This window comes from Penicillium roqueforti (genome assembly GCF_015533775.1).
Source record: "Penicillium roqueforti strain LCP96 04111 chromosome Unknown scaffold_41, whole genome shotgun sequence".
Lineage (NCBI taxonomy): Eukaryota > Fungi > Ascomycota > Eurotiomycetes > Eurotiales > Aspergillaceae > Penicillium > Penicillium roqueforti.
In genome coordinates this window covers 36589-58472 of record NW_024067605.1, presented here as the reverse complement: position 1 = coordinate 58472, position 21884 = coordinate 36589, and the positions used below count along the sequence as shown (strand labels likewise).

Below are 21884 nucleotides of genomic sequence, written 5' to 3'. Positions count from 1 at the left end.
CCAGGCGCGGAGAGATCGAATCCCCATAAAGGTATTCATGTCGAAGTGATAATTAAGTCTTGCCACTTAGGATCACGAGCTAATTCAGGACCGACAAAAACAGATGCTGACATTTGCCCAATGAAGCCGACTGCATGTTGAGACCAATCAGTGGTGTGCCAGTCTGAAGAATAAGTTAATCAAACGTTCCAGCAAAATATAGAGCAAAAGTACCATCGTGATCCATCCAGGTCTTGTCAAGAGCCTCCGTAAGATGTTCATGAAGCAGCCCACACTCTGTGATGAAAGGTCACGTTAGTCAGAGCCCAACGTGCATCATGGGCCCTGAGGCTGTCACCCACGACTGCTCTGATTGTTCAATTTCGTTTTTGTGACATTGATCAGAATCCTTCTGGGATCAGTGACCAATCTCTGTCCTTCCATCCCGGGGTATGCCGCGAAATATTGCTATATGAAATCGTGTGTCGTCAGTTCCCACCCTGCGTTAGTAAAGGGAGCTGCAACATCGTGGACAAGCGCTTGATGATCTAAATCCGGAAAATTTTTCAGCCACTCTATATATGATGCTGGGAGAATTAACCGAGAGCCAAGAGTGGTTATGATGCGAAATGGTCCGTTGAACTGAAGCGTGTACATTAGATGCAGTGTCATGTCATTTTTGTCATGGAAGCTTCAACTTACCTTCTGGATTCCTTCTTTGATCAAACTCCTGGCATCTGACATGAATGTCGACTGTGCCTCTTTTAAAATTATATCACCAGAGTATGAGTTGACAATCAGTATTGTCGGTTTTTCCGTCCGACGCCATGCGAGGACAACAAGGAAGCTCAAGAGGGCTGTCAACAGAAGATATACGACAGAAAGATCTTTCGTAAGAAAGCCATCTGTGTTTAAAATGAGATATGACATTATGCTTGGAACTTTGGTGCGCATTAGAAGCAAATTGTCTAGACAAGTAACGATTTAAGTATACGATGCCTACCCCGTATAGTTGCATTGCCTTTCCGAGCGCCGGAGTGGATCCGTCATGATGAATAAGAATGAGTCACAACGACATAGTAGCTAGATATTTAGTTAACTGTCCACATTTTTACCTATGATGCTTATTTGGTAGTGGCATGAACCTGCCCTCAATTACTGTAAGTCAAAACTGTCGAAGCCTAGAATAGGTCCGGTATCGGATTCCAACTCGGGGCGACTCGTAAAAAGCCGAGGGAGACTTGTTGAAATTAGACCTAATTAAGAAGAAGGCTTAGCCAATAAGAAGACACACATTCTACATCAGCTCCCGGGTTTATTGTCTAATGGTCCCTTCATTTTTCTTTACAAGGATTAGCGATCTAGGAAATCTACGGACATTTCCGAGCTGCTAGCCCGTCTGGGAAGGTATAAAAACGATCAATTCCACTGCCGTTCAATCAAAGAGGCAAGAACGGGTGATCTGCACAAGTATCTGAAAACGAATCAAAAACCAATAGATACATACAAGTATACATCTTGTGGGAAATTCTCGGTCCAATTGGCTCCATTTAAGAAGCGTTCTTGGCAAAGGTCTGCAGAGCGGCTTCGCTGCCATTCCAAACCTCGGAATCACCTCCATAGCTATACGAATCGGTGTTCTGCCAGAAGCTCTGGTAAGGCCAGCCACCGGGGATAGTGCCGACCGAGGTGCTGTATGAAGCCAGAACCAACGGGTAGTCCGCGCTGAATGCCGTGCTGCCACCAGTGCAAGTGTTCCACCAGTCGGCGGTGGAGTAGATCATAGGGTACCGGCCCTCGGCAGCCTTGTAGGTCTCGCCAAAGTCCTTGACCCAAGCAACCATGGCAGATTGGCTGAGCCCATAGCAGGTTGCGCCGGATGGGTTGTATTCAATGTCTAGCATACCGGGCAGGGTCAGGCCGTCATTGGACCAACCTCCACCGTGGGCGATGAAGTACTTGGCTTGAGTGGCACCGGTGCTACTGGCGGGCTGGGCAAAGTGATAACCACCACGGATCAGACCGGCGTTAGTGGCACCAGTATATTGGCTGGAGAAAGTGCTGGAGGTATAGCTGGTACCCTCAGTTGCCTGATATAGTTAGTATTGGGACTGAGAAGGGAACGGTTGTGAATTCGGGAAAGCCTACCTTGATCATGACAAAGCGAGCGCCAGACTTGTAAGCACCAGCGAAGTCCACGCTGGGTTGGTAGCTGGAGATGTCGAAGCCCTGGACGGTGGCGCTGGCAGCGGTTGCGAACAGGAGAGGGATGGCGGTAAACTTCATCTTGAAAGCGAGAGTGAGGCTCGGACAGTGAATGAAGAAGTGTATTGAGTGAGTTGAGATCGGTAATCAAGATTTTGGGAGGGGAACTGAGGGCTTATTTATGTGTTTTCCAGGCAAAGAAGCTCCATGTAGTTGCATCATCGGGGACCATCAAATAACACGGGGATATCATGCAGTGCTGTAGTAACGTTGTATAGTGGAAACATGAGGGTCCATTCAATGTTGCTCTCATCCCACTTCAGGTATGTACTATGTAGATCAGTTCCTGCATGTTGTTTTACTGTTTCAACGGCTCGTATATAGCACCCGGGAGTTGGCACGGCTCAGTGGATCCGGTAAGAAGGATAGGGATATATCAGATTGAAGAGCCTGGAGCTTGATCAGTAAACATTTTCAATATGATCCTCGACCTCATAGTCCAGCTCTGCAGCAATGTCTTCAGAGACCGGGAAATGCAAAGTAACCCTAATTCCTGAAGATAAGCCTGACGAAACAGGGATATTGAGATAGTCCCAGCCATTCTCGATAAATATAAACGCAGAGATACTTAGGTAGTACCCCGTGCCCCATATAGATTAATAGAATCATCCCAAAGTCACAATCTCGCAGAATGATAACTCTTTCGGCCATGGACAGATCAGCGTTTCGCCTATGTAAGCGAAAGTAACCCGGGGCCCCCCCACTTTTCATATCTTCCCTTCTTCAACAGCACTAAAGTACACTTTCGATGAACGTGCGTTTCCTTCAATGACAATTGGTCGATATGTTTGGGAAATGGATAGCTTAAGTGGCCCCTGACCATGAGCACGTCTGGAAACAAGGATTTCCGCGATCAGCTGGGAAAATTCCGCTTGGATTCGATTAATACTTACACTCCAACCTGGTCTCAACCACCGCCGGTTCATCATGAGTCTATAGATGTTTCGAGTCATGCTCGCAGCAAACGAGTATCGACGGCCTGTGACTTTTGTCGCAAAAGGAAGAAGAAATGCGACTTTCGTTACCCCAATTGTTCCGCTTGCACCCGCGCCGGAGTCCGGTGCACCATACCCCCACCCGGTCCTCAGGTCGCTAGCGCCTCCGTCCCCCGAGATCAGCTGGAGAATTTACAAAAACGAGTACGATGGTTGGAGGATGTCGTCCGCCGTAAGTCGGGCCTCTCGGTAGCGGAATTGCCGACGGGAACACCAGTCGATGGCGAGGGAGATCCGGATTGGTGGTATCAGGTGCCCGCCATGATTGCGACCGGGGGTAATCGTGCCACCTCAATGCCAAGCCCTGCCGGCAGTGGTGGTTCGTCGGTGACTGCAGGACCCTCGGAGGCCTCGACTGGAGTAGGCACCGAACTCCCCAACATCGGCGAGATCTTTCGCGATCAGTTGGAGCACCGCCGACCGTCGGTCGCACGACCTTCCTCCGCCCCGCGAGTTATGCGCTTGTCGTCGCTGGAGGAAGCGGAACGGCTGGCTGGACAATATTTCGATAGTATGGGATACCAGTACCCGTTTTTGTCTCGTCCGGAGTTTATGGCCAATCTGCGCCATATCTATACCGGTGGTGTTCCATCTCCAGAAACGCATCATTCTTATCACATCGTCATTGCCATTTCCCTCCTGATCGGGTCTGCGGATCCGATCCAGGCAGCTGAATTTTACCATGCCAGCCAGGAGACGTTGCCACTGGCATTGCAAAATGAAGACTTACCGGCTGTGCGGGCACTGCTGGGATTGTCCTTGTATACTATGTTTGCGACTGCTGGTCCCAGCATTTGGCATTTGCTGGGTGCGACGATGAGGCTGTCAATTAGTATGGGTTTGCACAAAACACGGTCCTATTCTAGCATTGCGGAGGAGGAGATGGCAAAGCGCGCGTTTTGGAGTCTTTACAATCTCGATCGCCTTATCGCTAGCACCTTGGGTCGGCCATTGGGAATTGCGGACGACGATATTAGCGTGGGTCTTCTGCGAGAACTCAATGACGATGAAACCGAAGCCCCTGGCGCGAGCGCGATGACGATTCCCTTGCAGGTGACACGTCTGCGGCGGATATTTTCACGCATCTATCAATACTGTAAGTGAAGTCTTGAGAATTTCGTCTGGTTTTTCCTTTCCTCTAATTGTTTCCTCTGTAGTATATAGCAGCCTGCCACGACTGTGTCCCCAAGAAGCTGCCGCCACACTTAGTCGATTCCGCCATGAGGTTGATGACTGGCGCATAACAGCTCCAGTATACCCATCGGCACTTCTCTATTCTACCTCTTATTACGATTATCTCTATTACACAACGCTTCTCTTGATGTACCGCCCCAGCCCCCGCAATCCGACGCCCGACATAACCAGTATCATCAGCTGTGGTGAATCTAGTATCCAAGTCATTCGATCCTATTGGGACAGCTACTCAGTCGGCAAGCTAAAATGGATATGGTTAACATTGAGTCAAGTTTATTTTGCTGGTATCACTATCCTGTGGTGCCTTGAGCAGAATGCCCGCTCATTACGCGACTCTCAGCCTGCCCCCTGGCATCCCGAAGAGCAGACGATGCGACGTGGCATTCAGGCCGTTGTCGTACTGTTGGAAGAATTTGGCAAGCGTCGGCCTGGGGTGGACCGGTTGGCAGAGACATTCCGGCACCAGAGCACAGTGATCTTCAGCCAAATGGCCTATCAGCAACAGCAACTAGAACAGCAGCAACATCACCATCACCCACAACATCAACACCATTACCAACCGCAACCGCAACCACCGCCTCCACCATTTGCACTGCTCCCAGCTCATCCGATGTCTTTAGCCGCACCCCCTCCACCCCCAGTCCCACTCGCTCCAGTTCTTGATGACGTGTTGCTCGTGGATGGGAGTGGGACTGTGCCGATGATCGATCCACAGATGGCGGAACAACTTTTCTACTCCTACAATTGGTTTCAGGAGGAGATGGCATCATACTATACCCTTTGAACGAATCTCTTTCTCTATATTCAAACCGTGCTCTACCGGACGTAGACGGAGTTTTCCATCGGGCCAGGCTTTTTCCTTTCATGTTAATCAATATTAGTTTGTCGCAACTAAAAGCATACCAGATTCATCAGATTAAGAATCGTTTTAGTACCTGCGACTTAATGTTTTATATAGTTCGTGATGACCTAGACAGAGATGAAGATGGATTGATACAAACTCAAGACTCCCACTTAATTGAAAGGAATAGACTCTTTAGATTGAAGAATAGCAGGCTCATGGATTTCTGCCAAGGAGCTTCACAATTGCAGGCTGTTTCACCTCATCTCAGCATATGCCGATTATTAATGCCCCTCACCTCCAAACCTGTTATCTTCATCTATCCCCCTCCTACATTTCACAGAACTACACCCATCATTCGCAAATAATCCCTGGTGATTATTATATCATCTTATTGTGTATTATGGAAGAGCTCGACAAGAACGCCACGCCGGTCTCTGGGCTGCCCCTCGCCTTCCACGGCACGGTAATCCATTCCCGAAGTCTGGATGACTTCGAGATCCTGGAGAATTGCATTATGATTGTGGGAACAGATGGCAAGATTCAGGCGTTACAAGGAAATGTGGAATTGGATCAGATCAACTCTATTCTTTCAGAAAATGGCCATGTCCCCGACGTTTTCCCAGTGAAGTATCTCAGGCGCGGGGAATTTCTGTGTCCCGGCTTCGTTGATACTCACAACCATGCACCCCAGTGGGCACAGCGTGGCGTCGGAAGAGGGATTTCCTTACTCGACTGGTTGAATAAGGTCACTTTTGCCCACGAGGCCAAGTTCCAAGATCCGGAATATGCCAAACGCATGTACTCCTCTTGCGTGACGGGCTTCTTGCAGCAGGGAATTACCACCGCCTCATATTACGGCTCACATCATGGGCAGGCAACTCGAATCTTGGCGGATGTCTGCTTTGACAAAGGACAGCGCGCTCTGGTGGGGAAGTGCAATATGAACCGGAATGCCCCGGACTGGTATCGGGATCCGTCGGTGTCCGACTCATTGCAAGAAACACGTGAACTCATTCGTCATATTCAGAAACTTGATCCGGAATACCGCCTGGTGAAACCAATACTGACGCCACGCTTTGCGATATCCTGTGAGCCGGAATTACTGGATGGGGTCGGTGCCATCGCCCGTGAACATCCCGATCTTCCAATACAAACGCATTTCAATGAAGCCAAGCAGGAAATCGAGTTCACGCATCAGCTCTTTCCAGAGTTTGATACGGAAGCTGATCTCTATCAGCGATATGGTCTGTTGAATAATCGATCGATTCTTGCCCACTGTATCTTTCTACAAGAAGGAGAGATGTGTCGCATCCAAGAACTTGGCTGTGGAGTTGCCCACTGCCCAATCGCCAATACCACCATGGAAGATTTTATGGTCGCACCTGTGCGAGAGTATTTGCGTCGCGGTATCAAGGTGGGCCTGGGCACTGATAGTGGTGGTGGCTACTCGTCGTCTATATTGGATGCCATGAAACAGGCCTTCATTGTGTCGAATGCGCAGCAGAAGTTGACCCAAGGACGAGATCCTGCACTTTCGTTGCCCGAGGCCTTCTTTCTTGCCACTCTAGGTGGAGCGCAAGTGTGTGGTCTCGATGACCGTGTCGGTAACTTTGCAGTTGGCAAAGAGTTTGATGCGCTCGAAGTTCATACCACGGATCTTGGCCAACCAGGAGTGATGAGCCCAGTTGAAGATGAAGATACTATCCAGGTAATATTTGAGAAGTTTCTGATGACTGGGGATGACCGGAATATTGTGAAAGTCTATGTGAGCGGACGTTCAGTGAAAGTTTGATGGCCTGTCTTGAATTATGAGAAATGAGAAATGAGAAATGATATATTCATGAGCTACGATGTGAAGATAAACGCTAACCCCCCCGTAGCCCAATCTGCAAGGGTATCCAAAAGACCATTTTCGACTCCTGTATACCTAGATATTGACAGAGAATCCAGAGAGCTTACAGTACTCATATCATTCGAATCTTCGCGTACTCAGGTAAAGCCCAATTGACCATCCATTCACATTCGGGAATTTGCTTTGCAGGTGAGCGATTCTCAGGCCTGAATTGAAGCATCGACTTCAGCATCTTAAAAATAGCATCCCTTTCCTCCGTCGAGGTTCCTGCATATCTTGTTCAAATCTGTCCCCCCACGACCGGTAAGGGTCCCGATTGATCGGCTTTCCATTTTTGGTGAATCTGATATGTCGCCCCTCCCATTTGTACTACCATTCCGGGGGTAGCATACCTAGTGCATCGACTTGCCCACCAGTGATGCTATCTTCGGTTGCAAACATGCCGTCAAAAAGTGAGCTTTGACCTATGATGTTCCATAAAGAGCATCCGAGTGACCAAATGTCTGATGGGAAGGACAGAGGCTTGTGTGGTTCGAACCGAGCCTCTCGTGGTCGGCCTATAAGCGGGGTGTGCGACTCAAACCTCTGTTGCTTGGTAGGAGAGAAGGCTTCACCGAGAGCGCCGAGTAGGATTTTGGCTTCTGGGAGTTTAAGTTTATCGCTTGCCTCGCCCAGCCAGATTGGTAAAACGGCCCGTGATGGCATATTCGGTGGAAGCGGTTGACTATCGAAGGGTCTTACTGCTTCGAATTCCGGTTCCCGTACCTTTTGTACAAACCCTCCACAGAAAGTTGGCCTAGGTCAAATGGCAACCGGAGGAAAATGAAGATCTCCGTGAACAAACTCCTGGGAGTGGACGTACTCAACTGCAAGGAATAGCTGTGCTGCTAAGGCCCGAGCAGCCTCCAATTGGAAAAGGCGGTTCTATGAGGCATCTTTTGCCTCGGAGAGACTCATTCTTGCCGGGACTGTCACATAACAGGCGTGCGTACCATTCGGTCCTTTAATCTCGAATCTATTTAATACTGAAGGTATCATTGTCTTCAAGCTAGCAGTTGAACTTTGTTGCGAGTTGGAAAGTTCCGAAAGGACGCTGAATTCAAGCGGGTTCGAATCCGCGGTACACACTTTGATGGCGACGTATTTGCCATCTTTTTGATCTCAGGCCAGCCAGATCGTCGAGTACGTGCCATGACCGAGTTTATGAACCACCTGATAGCGATTGTGAATATGATCACCGATTGTCATGGAGTGATAGCCCCCCACGCGATAGCTTTCCAGTTTTTCCACTCCTTCGATGGGCTCATAAAGGTGTTGCGAGGAGTCATCTTTGGGAGAGTGAGACATAAGAGCAGCCGTGCAGAGAAAGCCGCGAATTTGATTTTGGTAATGCTGAGTTTGTCGGGCTTTGCTGGGAATGGAAAGCAATAAACGCGTTCGGAAAGGCCGAAATGGGCATGACAATAAATTCCTCATGATACAGCTAGCCCTGGAGCCAAATTTCACTCATGTGAAAACAATAATTACGGGGTTGGGACACAAGCCTGTCTCAGCTGCTCCTCGCGTTGACAATTCGATCGGAATGACCCCTTTCCGGGAGACGATTCACGAAGGAAACAGGTGAATCGCGAATGACATAGCGGTATCGATCGTGGTCATTATAGTCATGTTATCGGTCTCGATGTTTCGAAGAATCCTTTGAGGTGAGAACTTCATGGTATGAGGGCACCCCACAGATCCAATGTCCATATCGGGAGATACTTGTCTTACTTAGCACCGAGACCGACGTCGCGGTTTCGGAAATGATAAACTGATTTTGACTATCGATGATGGAAAGGAAGCATCGATCCGACCGTCCCAAATTGTTCAAGTTGCGAGGGCGGCGAGGGTGATATCTGTGGGATCATCCGGATCTGCTGGACTGACGCGATACTCAAAGTCCACCCAACAAACGGTAATTACGGCAATATATGGTAGAAACACACTAAAATGAGGCCGAGCAGACATTCCTGATCACTCCCAAGTTCCTTTTGGGGGGCCAAAGTAGCCATGCGCGGGTAAGCCCATGTAGGGCGTGCCTTTGCCGTCGGCTGTGGTTTTCGACACAGCATTTCCCCACCAGTTCAACGAACCAGCTGGGAGAGTTATGCAAAAGAAAATGATTACTGTAGCGACTGCAACGCCGCAGTCTAGCGCGGCGGATAGTACATAATCTGCGGACGATTAGCAAAAGAATCAACGATGAAAGGGAAACCATGAACATACTGTATTTCGACCACCACGCGGGTTTGCGGTGACGGAGTACGCCATTGAATATCAAGTTGACTATCCACCACGAGGAGAAGCTGATACCTGTGGCAGGTGGGACTAGACTCATTGCACCAAAAGCGACGGGCCAGGAGACATGGTTGGCAGCTTTCCAACGACGACCTAGAAGATAGGTGATGACTACCACCGCAGGCCCGACCAGGAAAAACCAAAGCAGATTGCTATATATCTGCCCGGAAGAAAACAACCGACCTGGACCAACAGCACCTGAAGGTTGATTAGGTATGACATGGTAGAACATCGACAATAAGATGGAACTCACCCCAAATAAGAGACGAAGAATATGTGACCTTTCCATGAGGGCAGATGAAATTTCCCTGGGCTTCAGGGGTGCATACACCATCAATTCTTGTGATCATGAACACTGTCACACCACATTGAACGATAGCTCCGATGAGTGTGGCAAGGCCTTGGGCTACAAACAGAAGGCGTGGGGCGATGTGCATATAATGAGCCAACTTCATATCGGCGACAAATCTAATATGATGTTAATCAATGCCAATTCCGTTTTGGAGGTATGTAACCCACTCGAGTCCTTGCTGGACGGCGACATAACCATAGAATTTGAAAGCCATGTTGGCCACGGGCTGCCCGAGGAATGCATACCCGCCAATGAATTCCGTGAGCAGGTTCAGTTGGTTACTACTGATATTTGTGAGCGCTTTGATGACTCCCACAGGGATAAAGTAGACCACTGGTAACACGAATGCCACAAGCACACCCCATGCCGGTAGACCCGTATGCCACACCTCGTTGGTCACGATACTCAAGACAAACATCAGGACAGTTACTGCAGCAAACCACCACCAGGGTACGGCTCGATATGAAGACATCAGTCGAATATGGACGTCTTGTTTGCTAGTGCCCTTCCATTGTTGCCACAAGTCTTTCCCATGATACAACGCGATGTGGAAGAAGATGCCCGTCAAGTTAGCAAAGGCAACCCCAAATGTGATTGCATAGCCAGCCGGTAAAAACATGGGCGAATAGTTCCGATACGCAGTTTGGTCGATCCTCCCGCTCGAACCCATGATACGACTGGTGTTATAAGGAGTTCCAGTATTATCGAAGGTGTTGGAATTGAGCAGTGGCAAGTGTGCGGAATACCAGGTGTTGGTGTAGTAAACGAGGGGGCACACAAGCCAAAAGAAGAGTGCAAATGATCCCATCACATTAAGGCCAGCCCAGAAGGGAACAAGCAGGGGGCTTTGGTTGGCATAGACCACCTGGGCCCAGTCAAAGGTCAATACCGACATCCCTAGTCCGGTGGTTTGCCCAAAGAGCTGATTCACCACCACATTGAATGGCACAATCCAGCAAATGAAGGCGAATGTGCTGAGACCCGTAAAGAGATATCCCGGGACGAAGTACCAGATGGCACCACCGACGAACACATAAAGAAAGAAGCGAAGACGTGTGATCTGCCAGCCATCTGCGATGGTATCAGAGCGAGAATGGAGAGTGGTCAAAAGTGCGGCATTTGACAACACCTGCGGCCAAATCATCGATGCTGGGCCAACTAGCCAGCGCGACGCCATGCCGGCTAAGCCGAAGCCAAACAATTGCGTGGTAATGCACAACAAGACTTCAAACCCACCCTGTGACGGCATATTATAGAACTTGACAAGCGCTTCGATAATTTGGGTGGCAGCAGCAGAGCCAATAGAGACGTTTGCCATGATTGTGATCAAGGCATGCTCCTTGATATTGAAATGCCGGTCGGGATTCAAGACCCCAAGGGGAATCCATTTCGCCCAGGCGCATCCCAGAGGGAAAGCGAGTAACTGTGCTACTAGAGCACTGATATTCACACTGGGCTGTCGTAAGCTGAAGAACTGGTTCAGTCCACTACCGACCTGTGTCGACGTTAGTTATCTTGCCAATTGTCCGGTCGCATAGAAAACAAGACTCACGATAGTAAACAAAATACCAATAGTCCACATGCGGACCGTGTTAACAGGCAGCGTCAAGTCATTGACTGGCTGGATGACAGCCCGCACCTCGGGAAAAGGCGAATCATCGGCTTCATAGGGTAAGATCTTTTCGGCATCCCGATCGTGAAGAACGTCAATTCTATCTTGCTCTGAAGGGGATTTCTGAGATGTGAAACAGTTAATAACAATATATATGGGGGATATGATATATCTGGATCAGCTTAGAAGTGGACACTCACCTGGCTCTTCTGGGCCCTCTCCATCCTGAACCCGGTCCTCTGCAGGAGCCTTCCCCTATGCTGAGAAAGGAGGGAACCACAGCTAAACCCAGTACAGTGTTTAAGTCGGCTTAAGCCGAATGTCAGACCGACGACTCCGTAGGTACCGATGGCTGCATGAAGTGTCTCCAGATACGGAGTACTCCGTACAGGTATGTCCACGGGCGAGCTAACAAAATAGCCAATGAAGAAGGGACATCGGGGGATCTAGCACATCACTTCTATCTTGGATTTCGTTCTCTTCAATGGGATTGGGTAGAACGGGGACGAATGGAGATAGGAAGGGAAAAAAAGGGACTGACGGGCATGCGACGTCGGAAGAGGCCGTTATAGACCCACTTAATTATTGCCGGAGTGAGATATAGCTTGGACTGGGTGGAAAATCATTCTGCTATTGAATGATTGAATTAATTGAATGATTAATTCTAAACAGAAGCAATGCCGCGTTGAAGGATCCCAAGTTTGAGACCCTGAACGTTGTTGACCTGACCCCTTTCCCATCCTCCGAGCCCCTCTGATATCATTCGTCACTTGAACCTTATACCCGCCTCACGATGGGTGAATACGACCAATTTCATACCAACGAGGTGCCCTTTTCTCAAAGACCCATTATAATCCTCGGTGCAGGGATCATTGGTTGTGCAACTGCTCGGCAATTGCTGCTGAATGGTTTCCCCGTGGTATTGGTGGCCGAATATCTACCGGGAGACCAGAATATCTACTATGCTTCGGCTTGGGCAGGAGCAGCGTGGCATGCCGCTGGGGGTATTACTCCGGATCAACGGTATCTTCAAGCTGTCACACATCGCGTACTACTCAAGATGGCACAAGATGGCCCCGAGGCAGGGGTGAGCATTGTCAACGCACGAGAATACCTCGAAGAAAAACCTTCTCCTGACTCGGCAATATGGGGTAAGACAGTAGTATCCAAGGTAATGCGTACTCCATGTGCTTCCCGCTTGACTGATATTAACATCCTCTGTCCGGTTTAGTTCCGCGAGATGAGTCCTGGTGAATACCCGCCCAATTTCAACTGTGCCTGGGCCTATGAGACGCTTGTTACAGATCCTACGAGACATATGCCTTATCTCAGAGAACAGGTTGAGTCTCTTGGGGGTCGCTTTATCCGCCAACGTGTCGAGTCTCTTCAGGAACTGTATGACATGTTCCCCGAATCAGGGATATTCATCAATGCAAGCGGCTGGGGCAGTAAAACCTTGACGGATGTGCAAGATGATAACTGTTTTCCGGAGCGAGGGCAGAATGTGTTTCTGACCACTGATCAATGCAACACACTTCACTTCCGAAATGGCAAGGAATATACCTATGTGATTCCTCGGCCTCTATCCAAGGGGGTGGTCCTGGGTGGGGTGAAGCAACAGGACAATCTGTATGGACATCCCCACATCTCCAAAACGATCCACTCTAACCTCCCTAGGTCACCTGAAGTCGATATGGATATCGCGAGGGATGAGATTGCACGCGCGCATCGGTTAGCGCCTGAAATTGTCCCCGAACACCCAGCTGCAGATACGGTGAGCTACATTATTGGGATCCGACCATCCCGAAAAGGAGGGTTCCGTTTGGATTCGGAGCGAAAGGGTAGTCGGGTGGTGCTCTCCGCGTATGGGTTTGGAGGAGGTGGGTATGCGTTTTCATATGGGATTGCCGATGCGTTGGTGAAGATGGTAGAGCGGACGGAGCATGAGACTGTGATCTTGTAGAAGCATATCGTTCATATATCAGATACTTCGAGCCTCATCCATTCACAATATACCGAGTTATTTCCGTTCCATTGCCCCTCGATGTGGTGAAACAGCGAATGACGTACATCACTTCATATACCTTAGGGGATATCCATGAAGTTCTACAAGTTCAGTTCTACAAAGCAGATCGAATTGCCTTTCTTGGAACATCAGTTTCGCTCATTTGGACATTGTTGACCTTGTTTTTTCTTCTTTTATCCACCTTTGGCCTGGATTGCACTGGAAAAAGTCCAGTCCCGGGCATTTCTCCCGTCCACCCCAACTTTCCCTCTTGACTTTCTTCAGCCTTTCCCCTTTGGACTGATCATCCTGATCCTTATCCCTTTATTGCTTCTGAAAATCTTCTTGAATGACATCCTCACTTCCTCCCAGGCTGTTAGCAATATGCCTGTGGATCAGATGCTCCACCTGAGAATCGACTGTCCTATGAACAATGTCGCGATGGTGATCACGCCTCCGGCCGAGAGTGACTTGAATCTGGAGAACAAATCCCTTGAACAGCCCGTTGTCGGATCGTTGAGTCGCATCTATCGATTTACACCGTGAGAACCCGAACCCCTTGGAGGGATAGCATGGATTATTCCCGTTAACCCCTGTAGGAAACCGACTCTCGTTTTAGACGGCGCTCTGCGAATCGTCGAAGTGTCCAACAGTCATGTGGAAGTCTTCAAGCACTCACGAGACCAACTGTTGGCAGCGAATGTCTACGATCTTCCCCCCTCCATCCTCCCAGCCCCCGATATCGCCTCCCTGATCGGGGCTCTTGGCACTGCCATATCAACTCGCGAAGTGCAGGTCATCCAGCGTGTTCACGTGGCAAAAGTCGACGCTTTCTTCTCACTTAGCGTGACACCCATCTTTGAAGATGACTCGCTGATCTACATGCTACTGGAAGCCCAGCGGATCAAACATCACCGGCATCGGTCGAATTCCATCAGCGACGATGCCTATCCCAACGAAATTTACAAAATCTTGGTCGACACCGTGAGGGATTATGCCATTTTCATGCTCGATACGCGCGGCCATATTGCGACATGGAATTCGGGCGCCGCTATTCTGAAGGGATACACATCCTCCGAGATCATCGGCCAGCATTTCTCCATCTTTTACGGTCGCGATGACCGCGAAATAAAAAAACCCGTCCGCGAGCTGGAGGTCTGTTTACAAGAAGGAAAACTGGAGGATGAGGGCTGGCGTTATCACAAGGATGGCAACCGGTTTTGGGCCAATGTCATGATCACTGCCATCTATCAGAACGGCAGCCATGTGGGATTCGTGAAAGTTACCCGCGACATGACTGAACGCCGGGCGACAGAGGCGCGTTTGATTGACGCCTTTGAAGAATCGGCCAAGCTCAAGTCCGATTTCTTGGCCAACATGTCCCACGAATTGCGCACCCCGATGAATGGCATGCTCTTGGCTTTGACAATGCTAATGAGGACCGAATTGACTGATGACCAGCGGGAATTCGGATCCATCCTGGAAGACTCAACATCTATCTTGCTGCAGGTCATTAACGATGTCCTAGATTATTCCAAGCTATCGTCGGGAACCTTCCCCTTGAACACAGACGTTGTCCACATCCCCGACGTGATCTCGGCTGTCGTTCGGAATTGTCAGTCGGCGCTGAAGCCCGGTGTCAAAATCATGGGCGATGTAAGCGCGGGCTTTCCTCCAAACCTCAAAGGTGACCCGCTGCGATTCCGCCAAGTTCTGCAAAATATGGTCACCAACGCAGTGAAATTCACCGAGAGTGGTCATGTTCGAGTTCATGCCACCTATACCATCGATGAAAAGGACCCCGATATGTATGTAATCTCCACGCAGGTAGTGGACACTGGTATCGGCGTACCCGAAGATGCCTCAAACACCCTCTTCACCCCCTTCACGCGATTCGCGGACACGGCCACAAAAAGGTACCAGGGTACGGGCCTTGGCCTGTCGATATGCAAGAGCCTGGCTGAATTGATGGGTGGAGCGGTTGGTTTCCATGCCAATCCCGACGGACGCGGTAGTGTGTTCTGGATGACAGCCAAAATGGCTCGCCTTACCTCGCCAGTGTCTACAGTGAAGCAGAGATTGCAACCGGCTATACCTGAGGCATTGGATAATTCCGCCTCGCTCGAGAAGATCGCCCCACACAAACACATCCTCCTTGTCGAAGACAACAAGGTCAATCAACTTATTATGTTAAAACTTCTCAGCAGCCTGGGTTTCAAGCGCGTCGATGCTGCCTGGGATGGAGCGGAAGCAGTGCGTATGGTGAAGCAGAAGCCTTTGGCCTATAATGTCATCCTGATGGACATCAGCATGCCGGTCATGGATGGATTAACCGCCACAGAGCACATTCGACGGATGAAACTCGATATGCCCATCCTTGCGTTGACGGGCAATGCTCTCAAGGGAGACGCAGAGACGTATTTGGCGAAGGGGATGGACGATTACATCGCCAAGCCCTTGCATCGGCAGCAGCTGGTGGATTTATTATGGAAATGGTGTGGATCCTGAATGGTTGGTTATTTCAAATTGAGAAGGGAATTGTGCCCTCGAATATCACGTCAGTTTGAGGCCGCCTTTTGATGCGCTCAAGGCACGGCAGTTGAAATATACCCGTGTCAGTGTCATGGACGAGAGACCTTGCGGTCGAACCGTCAGTTTGAGAATTTTCAACCACATCCCCTTACCGATGTGGCAGAAGTGCCGCCATTTTCACCTGAACCTTCCAGGCAACAGTCTGCCTATGTCTTTAGTTCTGGGATTTCTGGGAGTTCATTCAAATTTTGATCTCCAGTTCTCCGCTAATAACCTGCACCCGAACATCGACGGCAATGCCATCCGCCGACATAAAGTTCTCTGCACATGAGATACCCCAAGGGCTTCCATCCTTTGCTCGCATGACTTCTGCCTGGAAAAGGCACATGCAACCGTGTTTCTGCCACCGACGTTGCAATTATGCAGCCTTGGGTGGTCTTCTGTATCAACTCTTCAATACCACTCATGAGATCATCCCTATCTGCGGAGTTTAGGCAGCCGTGTAGTGTATGGATGATATTTGCGATGCAAGACTCGCATGGTCCCCCGTAGTGTCCATGGCGTTGGAATAGCCGCCAATCCTTTAAATCGTAAATTGATGCACAGTGTGTGGAGTGCATAAGACTGGACTTTTACCATTTGACCACCTGGGCAAGTATCCCCCGATAATCCCACCGAATTGCAAGATGATGCTTTAACATCAACAGTGGATTCAAGCCTGATCTTGGTCCCGAACCGATTCAAGTTTTTCCCAACATTTCCGAATGTACAGTAGCAACGACCTCATTTCGGCACCAAAGAACCGGAAATCTTTTGGTTATGATTCGACATTCGACGTCTAATGGTCCAAGCCTTGTGCGTTTGATCATGTACTGGTTGCGAGTCAATCTCTCAGGGGTAGTTTTTTTCCCGAGGTACAACACCGGTGATCCGTTAATTTCGCGTGAGGTCATTGTTCTCATATCGGTAATTGCTAGGATCATGTTCGGAGGTTTGAACCCAATGGAACCTCTACGACCGAAGACGAAGATACATGTTTCTAAGTGTCTTGAATCTCGTCCACTTGATGGGTTGTAACGACGCGGTTTTTGAGAACTTGCCGAAGAACGCAACCCTTCATATGGACCCCGTGTGACCCGCCTTAACTTTCCGAGGGGTGTTGATTTGGTATGGTCACGTTATGAATGGCATGTTCAACCCTTAGCGAGATCATTACAGGCTAATGGCAAACAGGATAAGCTCTATCCTTGCCCTGTTTGGTTGCCGGGGTCTTAGCATCGTTGGTCAACTGGCTGTCCTTCCTCTTGGGTGGGTTTAGTCCAAATGAACGACCTGAATGCTATAAAGGATGCATTGTCCGACGCGGGTCTTTCCCACATGATCCGTAAGTTCGAAGGAGCAAGCTGAATTAGCTAACTCCTTCTAAGACTATTACGATGAGATCTTTCATTGTGCTTTGTGCCCTGTCGGCCAGTGTGATGGCAGTACCAAGGGCTCATAATTATCAATTGCACGAGCGTCGTGATTTCATTCCAAAATCTTGGGTTGAAGGCAAGAAGCTCGAAGGAAATGTGTCACTACCTGTGCGAATCGGGTTGACCCAGTCTAACCTTGACTATGGCCATGAGCTACTTATGGACTTGTGTGGACTTGCGCAATGAATCTACCACCGTGCAAAATTGACATCTGTCTAGGTCCAACCCATACTCGAGTCGCTATGGACAGCATCTGTCCATCAGGGAAGTGCACGACCTCTTTGCCCCGACTGAACAGAGCGTGAATGACGTGCGTTCTTGGTTGGAATCAACTGGTATTGCAAAAGACCGCATCACGCAATCAGCCAACAAGCAATGGATTCAGTTTGATGCCGATGCCAAGGAACTGGAGAATTTGCTGGACACAGAGTACTATATCTACTCACATGCTGAAACGGGCCGGTCGCATGTGGCCTGTCGCGAGTAAGATTGATCATTTGGATTGGATCTATAGTCTCGCTGACCCCTGACTATAGATATCATCTCCCGAGCTCCGTGCGTGAGCACGTCGACTATGTCACTCCAGGGATTTCTATGCGGGAGGTGACTGGTGTACGGAGATCGACTGAGAAGCAGAAACGCGTCGTGGATGGGGCTCCCCCTATTATTGAGCCGATCCTCATACCAATTGAGGAGCTGCTGAGTGAGGCTTCATCCTTTTGCTCCCGAGTCGTTACACCCCAATGCATTCAACGTAAGTGATCTGAGTACGAATACCTACAAGCTGGATGTGTTGACAAGCCTACAGAGATGTATAACATTAGCGAAGGCCACTCTGCTACAAAGGGGAATGAATTGGGAGTCTTTGAGGGTACCGGGGATGTCTACGCCCAGGAAGATTTAGATTTGTTCTTCTCGAACTTGTACTCGTATGTCGCGTTGAATTGAAATTCCTAGTTGATTGGATTTCTGACTTTTTAGCAGGAAAATCCCCCATGGCACACACCCAACTCTCAAGTCGGTTGATGGTGGCCAGGCTCCTACGGACAGTTTCAATGCTGGGGCTGAATCCAACCTGGACTTCCAAATCTCCTACCCGATTATTTGGCCGCAGAACTCCGTGCTTTTCCAAAGCGATGATATGCATTACGAGAATCATTATACCTTCAATGGCTTCCTCAACACGTTCTTGGACGCCATCGACGGCTCGTACTGCAGTACCATCTCGCCTTTGGACCCTCCATATCCCGACCCGGCAGACGGAGGCTACAAGGGCTCCCTGCAATGTGGGGTGTACGACCCGCCCAAGGTCATCTCGATTTCCTATGGCTCCGCCGAAGCAGACCTCCCGATTTCCTATCAGCGGCGACAATGTGCCGAGTTCATGAAGCTGGGTACAATGGGAGTTTCAGTGGTGGTCGCTTCGGGTGATTCTGGTGTGGCTGGACGCGGAGGCGACCCTACCCCCAGCAACTGCCTCGGCCCCGATGGCAGAATCTTTACTCCGGATTTTCCTGCCTCCTGTCCATACCTTACTGCGGTGGGAGGCACTGAAATCCCCACGGGTTCTGCGCCAGGAGATCACAAGGAGCAGGCTGTGTCTAGGTACCCGTCCGGCGGCGGTTTCAGCAACATTTACAAGGCGCCTGACTATCAGGCCCAGGCTGTTGCCGATTACTTTGACAAGGCCAAGCCCTCATACCCATACTATGAGAGCGTGGACAACAGCAGCTTCGGTGAGAATAACGGTATCTACAACCGGATCGGACGTGCCTATCCAGACGTTGCTGCTATTGGTGACAAGGTCATCATCTATTACAGGGGAATTGCCGTGTCGATTGGTGGAACGTCGGCCTCTGCACCGGTGTTTGCTGGAATCCTCACGCGCATCAACGAGGAGCGACTGGCCGCGGGCAAGTCCACTGTTGGCTTTGTCAATCCTGTATTGTACGCCCACCCGGAGGCGTTCTTTGACGTGACCAAGGGCACCAACCCGGGTTGCAACACCGAGGGGTTCTCTGCGACCGAGGGTTGGGATCCAGTGAGTGGATTGGGTGCGCCCAATTATCCCGAACTTTTGAGGGTATTCATGGGCCCGGAGTAGGGTATTTTTAATATAGGGCAACTTGGCTTCTGTGGACACGTTCAAGGATAATGAAGGGGATTCGATGCGATTCGATGCTTTCGAAACTGAAACGATGGTGACATAGCACTGCCATATTGTACCATTCTCGGCCGGGTGACGCCGCAGCGTAATATTGCGGGCTCAATTGGACGATCCGAGAGCATAGCCAACACCACACGGTGACCAAACTGCTGATGTAAAAGAAATCATAATGGAAAATGGACGACATGAAAGAACATGAGAGCCACAAGAGTTCAATCCCGGAATTCGCAGAATGACATCATAACTTACCCCGCGGTCTCTCTTAGATATACCGTCTATGTAGGGTGTACTAAGTATATAGTAGGTTACAAGGATATCCTCTATATTCGCACTCTATATTCGCTACAACAGTAGACATTTCAATAAGCTGAATATGCAAACATAGACGTAAATGAATTTTCTATCATACTCTATATTCAGCTTCGAACATCCATCATTTACCTCGGTGGAGTCTCCTCCGAGATGGGCGGGGATAGGACAGTCCAGAAGCCCCGCCGGAGAACTGAACAAGTTAAAGACTGGGGGATCTTCTTCTCTTCCTCTTCCTCTTCCTCTTCCAAACTATTCTTAAACCGCTTTAAACATCATGTCTCTCGGCAAGAAAGTCACTCTCAACACCGGCCACCAGATCCCGTGCGTATATTCGGTAGAAAATACTGAGAAACTTCACTGACTCCACGTCCAGCCAGCTAGGATTTGGTACTTGGCAGTCTGCTCCTGGCCTGGTCGGCGAGGCTGTTTATGAGGCCCTGAAGGCTGGCTACCGCCACCTGGTGTGTACATGTTCATCTATCATTGCTTCGGACTGTTGGCTAACCCGCACTTCTCTCAGGATTTGGCAACGATGTATGCAGCACCAATCCCTCCGGCATGAAATATTACCTATTACAATTGCACCATACTTACAAGCTACCGCCTGTTTACAGCTACCAGAACCAGCGTGAGGTCGCCGAGGGCATCAAGCGTGCTTATAAAGATGTTCCCGGTCTGAAGCGGGAGGATATCTTCATCGTAAGTCGAACTATACCAACTTGGGATGTTACATGATTTCACAAACTGACGTGTCACGTTGCAGACCTCCAAGCTATGGAACACGTACGATATCTCGAACTCCATTGTTAGACTACCAATTTATTGACTCTACATGTAGCCAGCACCGCCCGGAGGTTGTCGAGGCCTCTTTGGATGCTTGCCTTGCCGAGCTTGAGTTGGATTATCTTGACGTATGATGATCCCATTTAGTGAAACCGTGAGACATGGCTGACAGACAAAGCTTTACCTTGTTCACTGGCCCGTTGCCTTTCAGAAGGGCGATTCATACTTCCCGCTCGTTGCCAACAGCACCGTCGAGGGTGGTGATGTGATCATTGACGATGGTGTCTCTATTGTGGACACCTGGAAGGGTACGTGGATATATTGTGCGAACAAAACTCAGACCCGACTAACTCCTCTTAGCCATGACCCAGCTCCCCAAGAGCAAGGCTCGCTCCGTCGGTGTCTCCAACCACAAGATTGAGCATGTTCGTATCCTCCTTGTTCCCAAACTCGCCATACACAAACTAATACCCTCGCAGATCGAGGCTCTCATCAAAGCCACCGGCGTCGTCCCTGCCACCAACCAGATCGAGCGCCACCCCGTGCTTCAGAGCAATGACCTGATCGAATACTGCCAACAGAAGGGAATCCATGTCACTGCTTACTCTGTACGTATCTATCTTTTGGTTGATTGCCGAGAAACCCAATGCTGATCCAGCCTCTAGGCATTTGGTAACAACCAGTTCGATATTCCCCTGCTCATCACCCGCCCCGAAGTCAAGGAAGTTGCCGAGTCCGTTGCAAAGCGCACTGGCCAGGAAGTCAGCCCCGCCCACGTCATGTAAGATCTTACCAACCCCTCTGTGGTACCATTCCATGAAAGCTAACAGTATTCTAGTCTCGCCTGGTCTCAAGTCGGTGGACACAGTGTCATCCCTAAGTCGGTCACGCCTTCGCGCATCCGTGACAACTTCAAGGAGATAGAACTCACCCCCGAGGAGGTCCAGAAGGTCAGCGCTTTGGGCCAGAACCGGAAGCGCTACAACACCCCTTATGTTGCCAACAAGCCTCGTTGGAACGTTGATATCTTCGGCGAGCCCGAGGAGAAGGCCGCCGATCACAAGGTTATTCTGGGTATTTAAGCCCACCGATCACCCCAGGCACCATATCAATATTGTTTACAAAGTTCAAAAAGACTTGCCTTGGTGCCGATATATCCACCTGTTCAATAATCAACACC

The 21884-nt window shown here is 49.6% G+C and overlaps 10 protein-coding genes across 10 annotated transcripts; 6 read left to right on the top strand and 4 right to left on the bottom strand.

Annotated features, from left to right (window-relative positions):
- Positions 1–35: 35 nt before the first annotated feature.
- Positions 36–909, bottom strand: LCP9604111_9068 (uncharacterized protein; the record flags this gene model as incomplete). The annotated part of the gene is made up of 5 exons (XM_039077281.1): positions 36–163; positions 214–276; positions 342–388; positions 479–621; positions 682–909. 5 exons carry the CDS (start codon positions 907–909, stop codon positions 36–38), a joined length of 609 nt encoding a protein of 202 aa, XP_038924908.1.
- A 620-nt stretch (positions 910–1529) lies between these two features.
- LCP9604111_9067 (lysozyme) lies at positions 1530–2265 on the bottom strand (the record flags this gene model as incomplete). Its single annotated transcript, XM_039077280.1, has 2 exons — positions 1530–2069; positions 2128–2265. 2 exons carry the CDS (start codon positions 2263–2265, stop codon positions 1530–1532), a joined length of 678 nt encoding a protein of 225 aa, XP_038924907.1.
- An 800-nt stretch (positions 2266–3065) lies between these two features.
- On the top strand, positions 3066–5217 carry LCP9604111_9066 (putative C6 transcription factor; the record flags this gene model as incomplete). Its single annotated transcript, XM_039077279.1, has 2 exons — positions 3066–4335; positions 4397–5217. The coding sequence occupies 2 exons, from the start codon at positions 3066–3068 to the stop codon at positions 5215–5217; spliced, it is 2091 nt and encodes a 696-aa protein (XP_038924906.1).
- Positions 5218–5677: 460 nt separating this feature from the next.
- On the top strand, positions 5678–7069 carry LCP9604111_9065 (putative guanine deaminase; the record flags this gene model as incomplete). Its single annotated transcript, XM_039077278.1, has 1 exon — positions 5678–7069. One exon carries the CDS (start codon positions 5678–5680, stop codon positions 7067–7069), a length of 1392 nt encoding a protein of 463 aa, XP_038924905.1.
- A 429-nt stretch (positions 7070–7498) lies between these two features.
- LCP9604111_9064 (uncharacterized protein) lies at positions 7499–7834 on the bottom strand (the record flags this gene model as incomplete). The annotated part of the gene is made up of 1 exon (XM_039077277.1): positions 7499–7834. One exon carries the CDS (start codon positions 7832–7834, stop codon positions 7499–7501), a length of 336 nt encoding a protein of 111 aa, XP_038924904.1.
- Positions 7835–9142: 1308 nt separating this feature from the next.
- On the bottom strand, positions 9143–11654 carry optE (uncharacterized protein; the record flags this gene model as incomplete). The annotated part of the gene is made up of 6 exons (XM_039077276.1): positions 9143–9342; positions 9395–9664; positions 9720–9934; positions 9986–11313; positions 11371–11553; positions 11631–11654. The coding sequence occupies 6 exons, from the start codon at positions 11652–11654 to the stop codon at positions 9143–9145; spliced, it is 2220 nt and encodes a 739-aa protein (XP_038924903.1).
- A 569-nt stretch (positions 11655–12223) lies between these two features.
- Positions 12224–13393, top strand: LCP9604111_9062 (FAD-dependent oxidoreductase; the record flags this gene model as incomplete). The annotated part of the gene is made up of 3 exons (XM_039077275.1): positions 12224–12601; positions 12662–13059; positions 13108–13393. The coding sequence occupies 3 exons, from the start codon at positions 12224–12226 to the stop codon at positions 13391–13393; spliced, it is 1062 nt and encodes a 353-aa protein (XP_038924902.1).
- A 426-nt stretch (positions 13394–13819) lies between these two features.
- Positions 13820–17285, top strand: fos-1 (sensor histidine kinase/response regulator Fos-1/TcsA; the record flags this gene model as incomplete). Its single annotated transcript, XM_039077274.1, has 6 exons — positions 13820–13977; positions 14035–15852; positions 16819–16881; positions 16945–16958; positions 17061–17154; positions 17201–17285. The coding sequence occupies 6 exons, from the start codon at positions 13820–13822 to the stop codon at positions 17283–17285; spliced, it is 2232 nt and encodes a 743-aa protein (XP_038924901.1).
- Positions 17286–17403: 118 nt separating this feature from the next.
- LCP9604111_9060 (S53 family peptidase) lies at positions 17404–19546 on the top strand (the record flags this gene model as incomplete). The annotated part of the gene is made up of 5 exons (XM_039077273.1): positions 17404–17609; positions 17662–17925; positions 17979–18196; positions 18251–18371; positions 18427–19546. The coding sequence occupies 5 exons, from the start codon at positions 17404–17406 to the stop codon at positions 19544–19546; spliced, it is 1929 nt and encodes a 642-aa protein (XP_038924900.1).
- Positions 19547–20195: 649 nt separating this feature from the next.
- Positions 20196–21786, top strand: akr1 (putative aldehyde reductase (AKR1); the record flags this gene model as incomplete). The annotated part of the gene is made up of 11 exons (XM_039077271.1): positions 20196–20242; positions 20295–20382; positions 20442–20455; positions 20536–20620; positions 20685–20704; positions 20760–20832; positions 20883–21012; positions 21065–21129; positions 21184–21312; positions 21370–21485; positions 21543–21786. 11 exons carry the CDS (start codon positions 20196–20198, stop codon positions 21784–21786), a joined length of 1011 nt encoding a protein of 336 aa, XP_038924899.1.
- Positions 21787–21884: the final 98 nt, after the last annotated feature.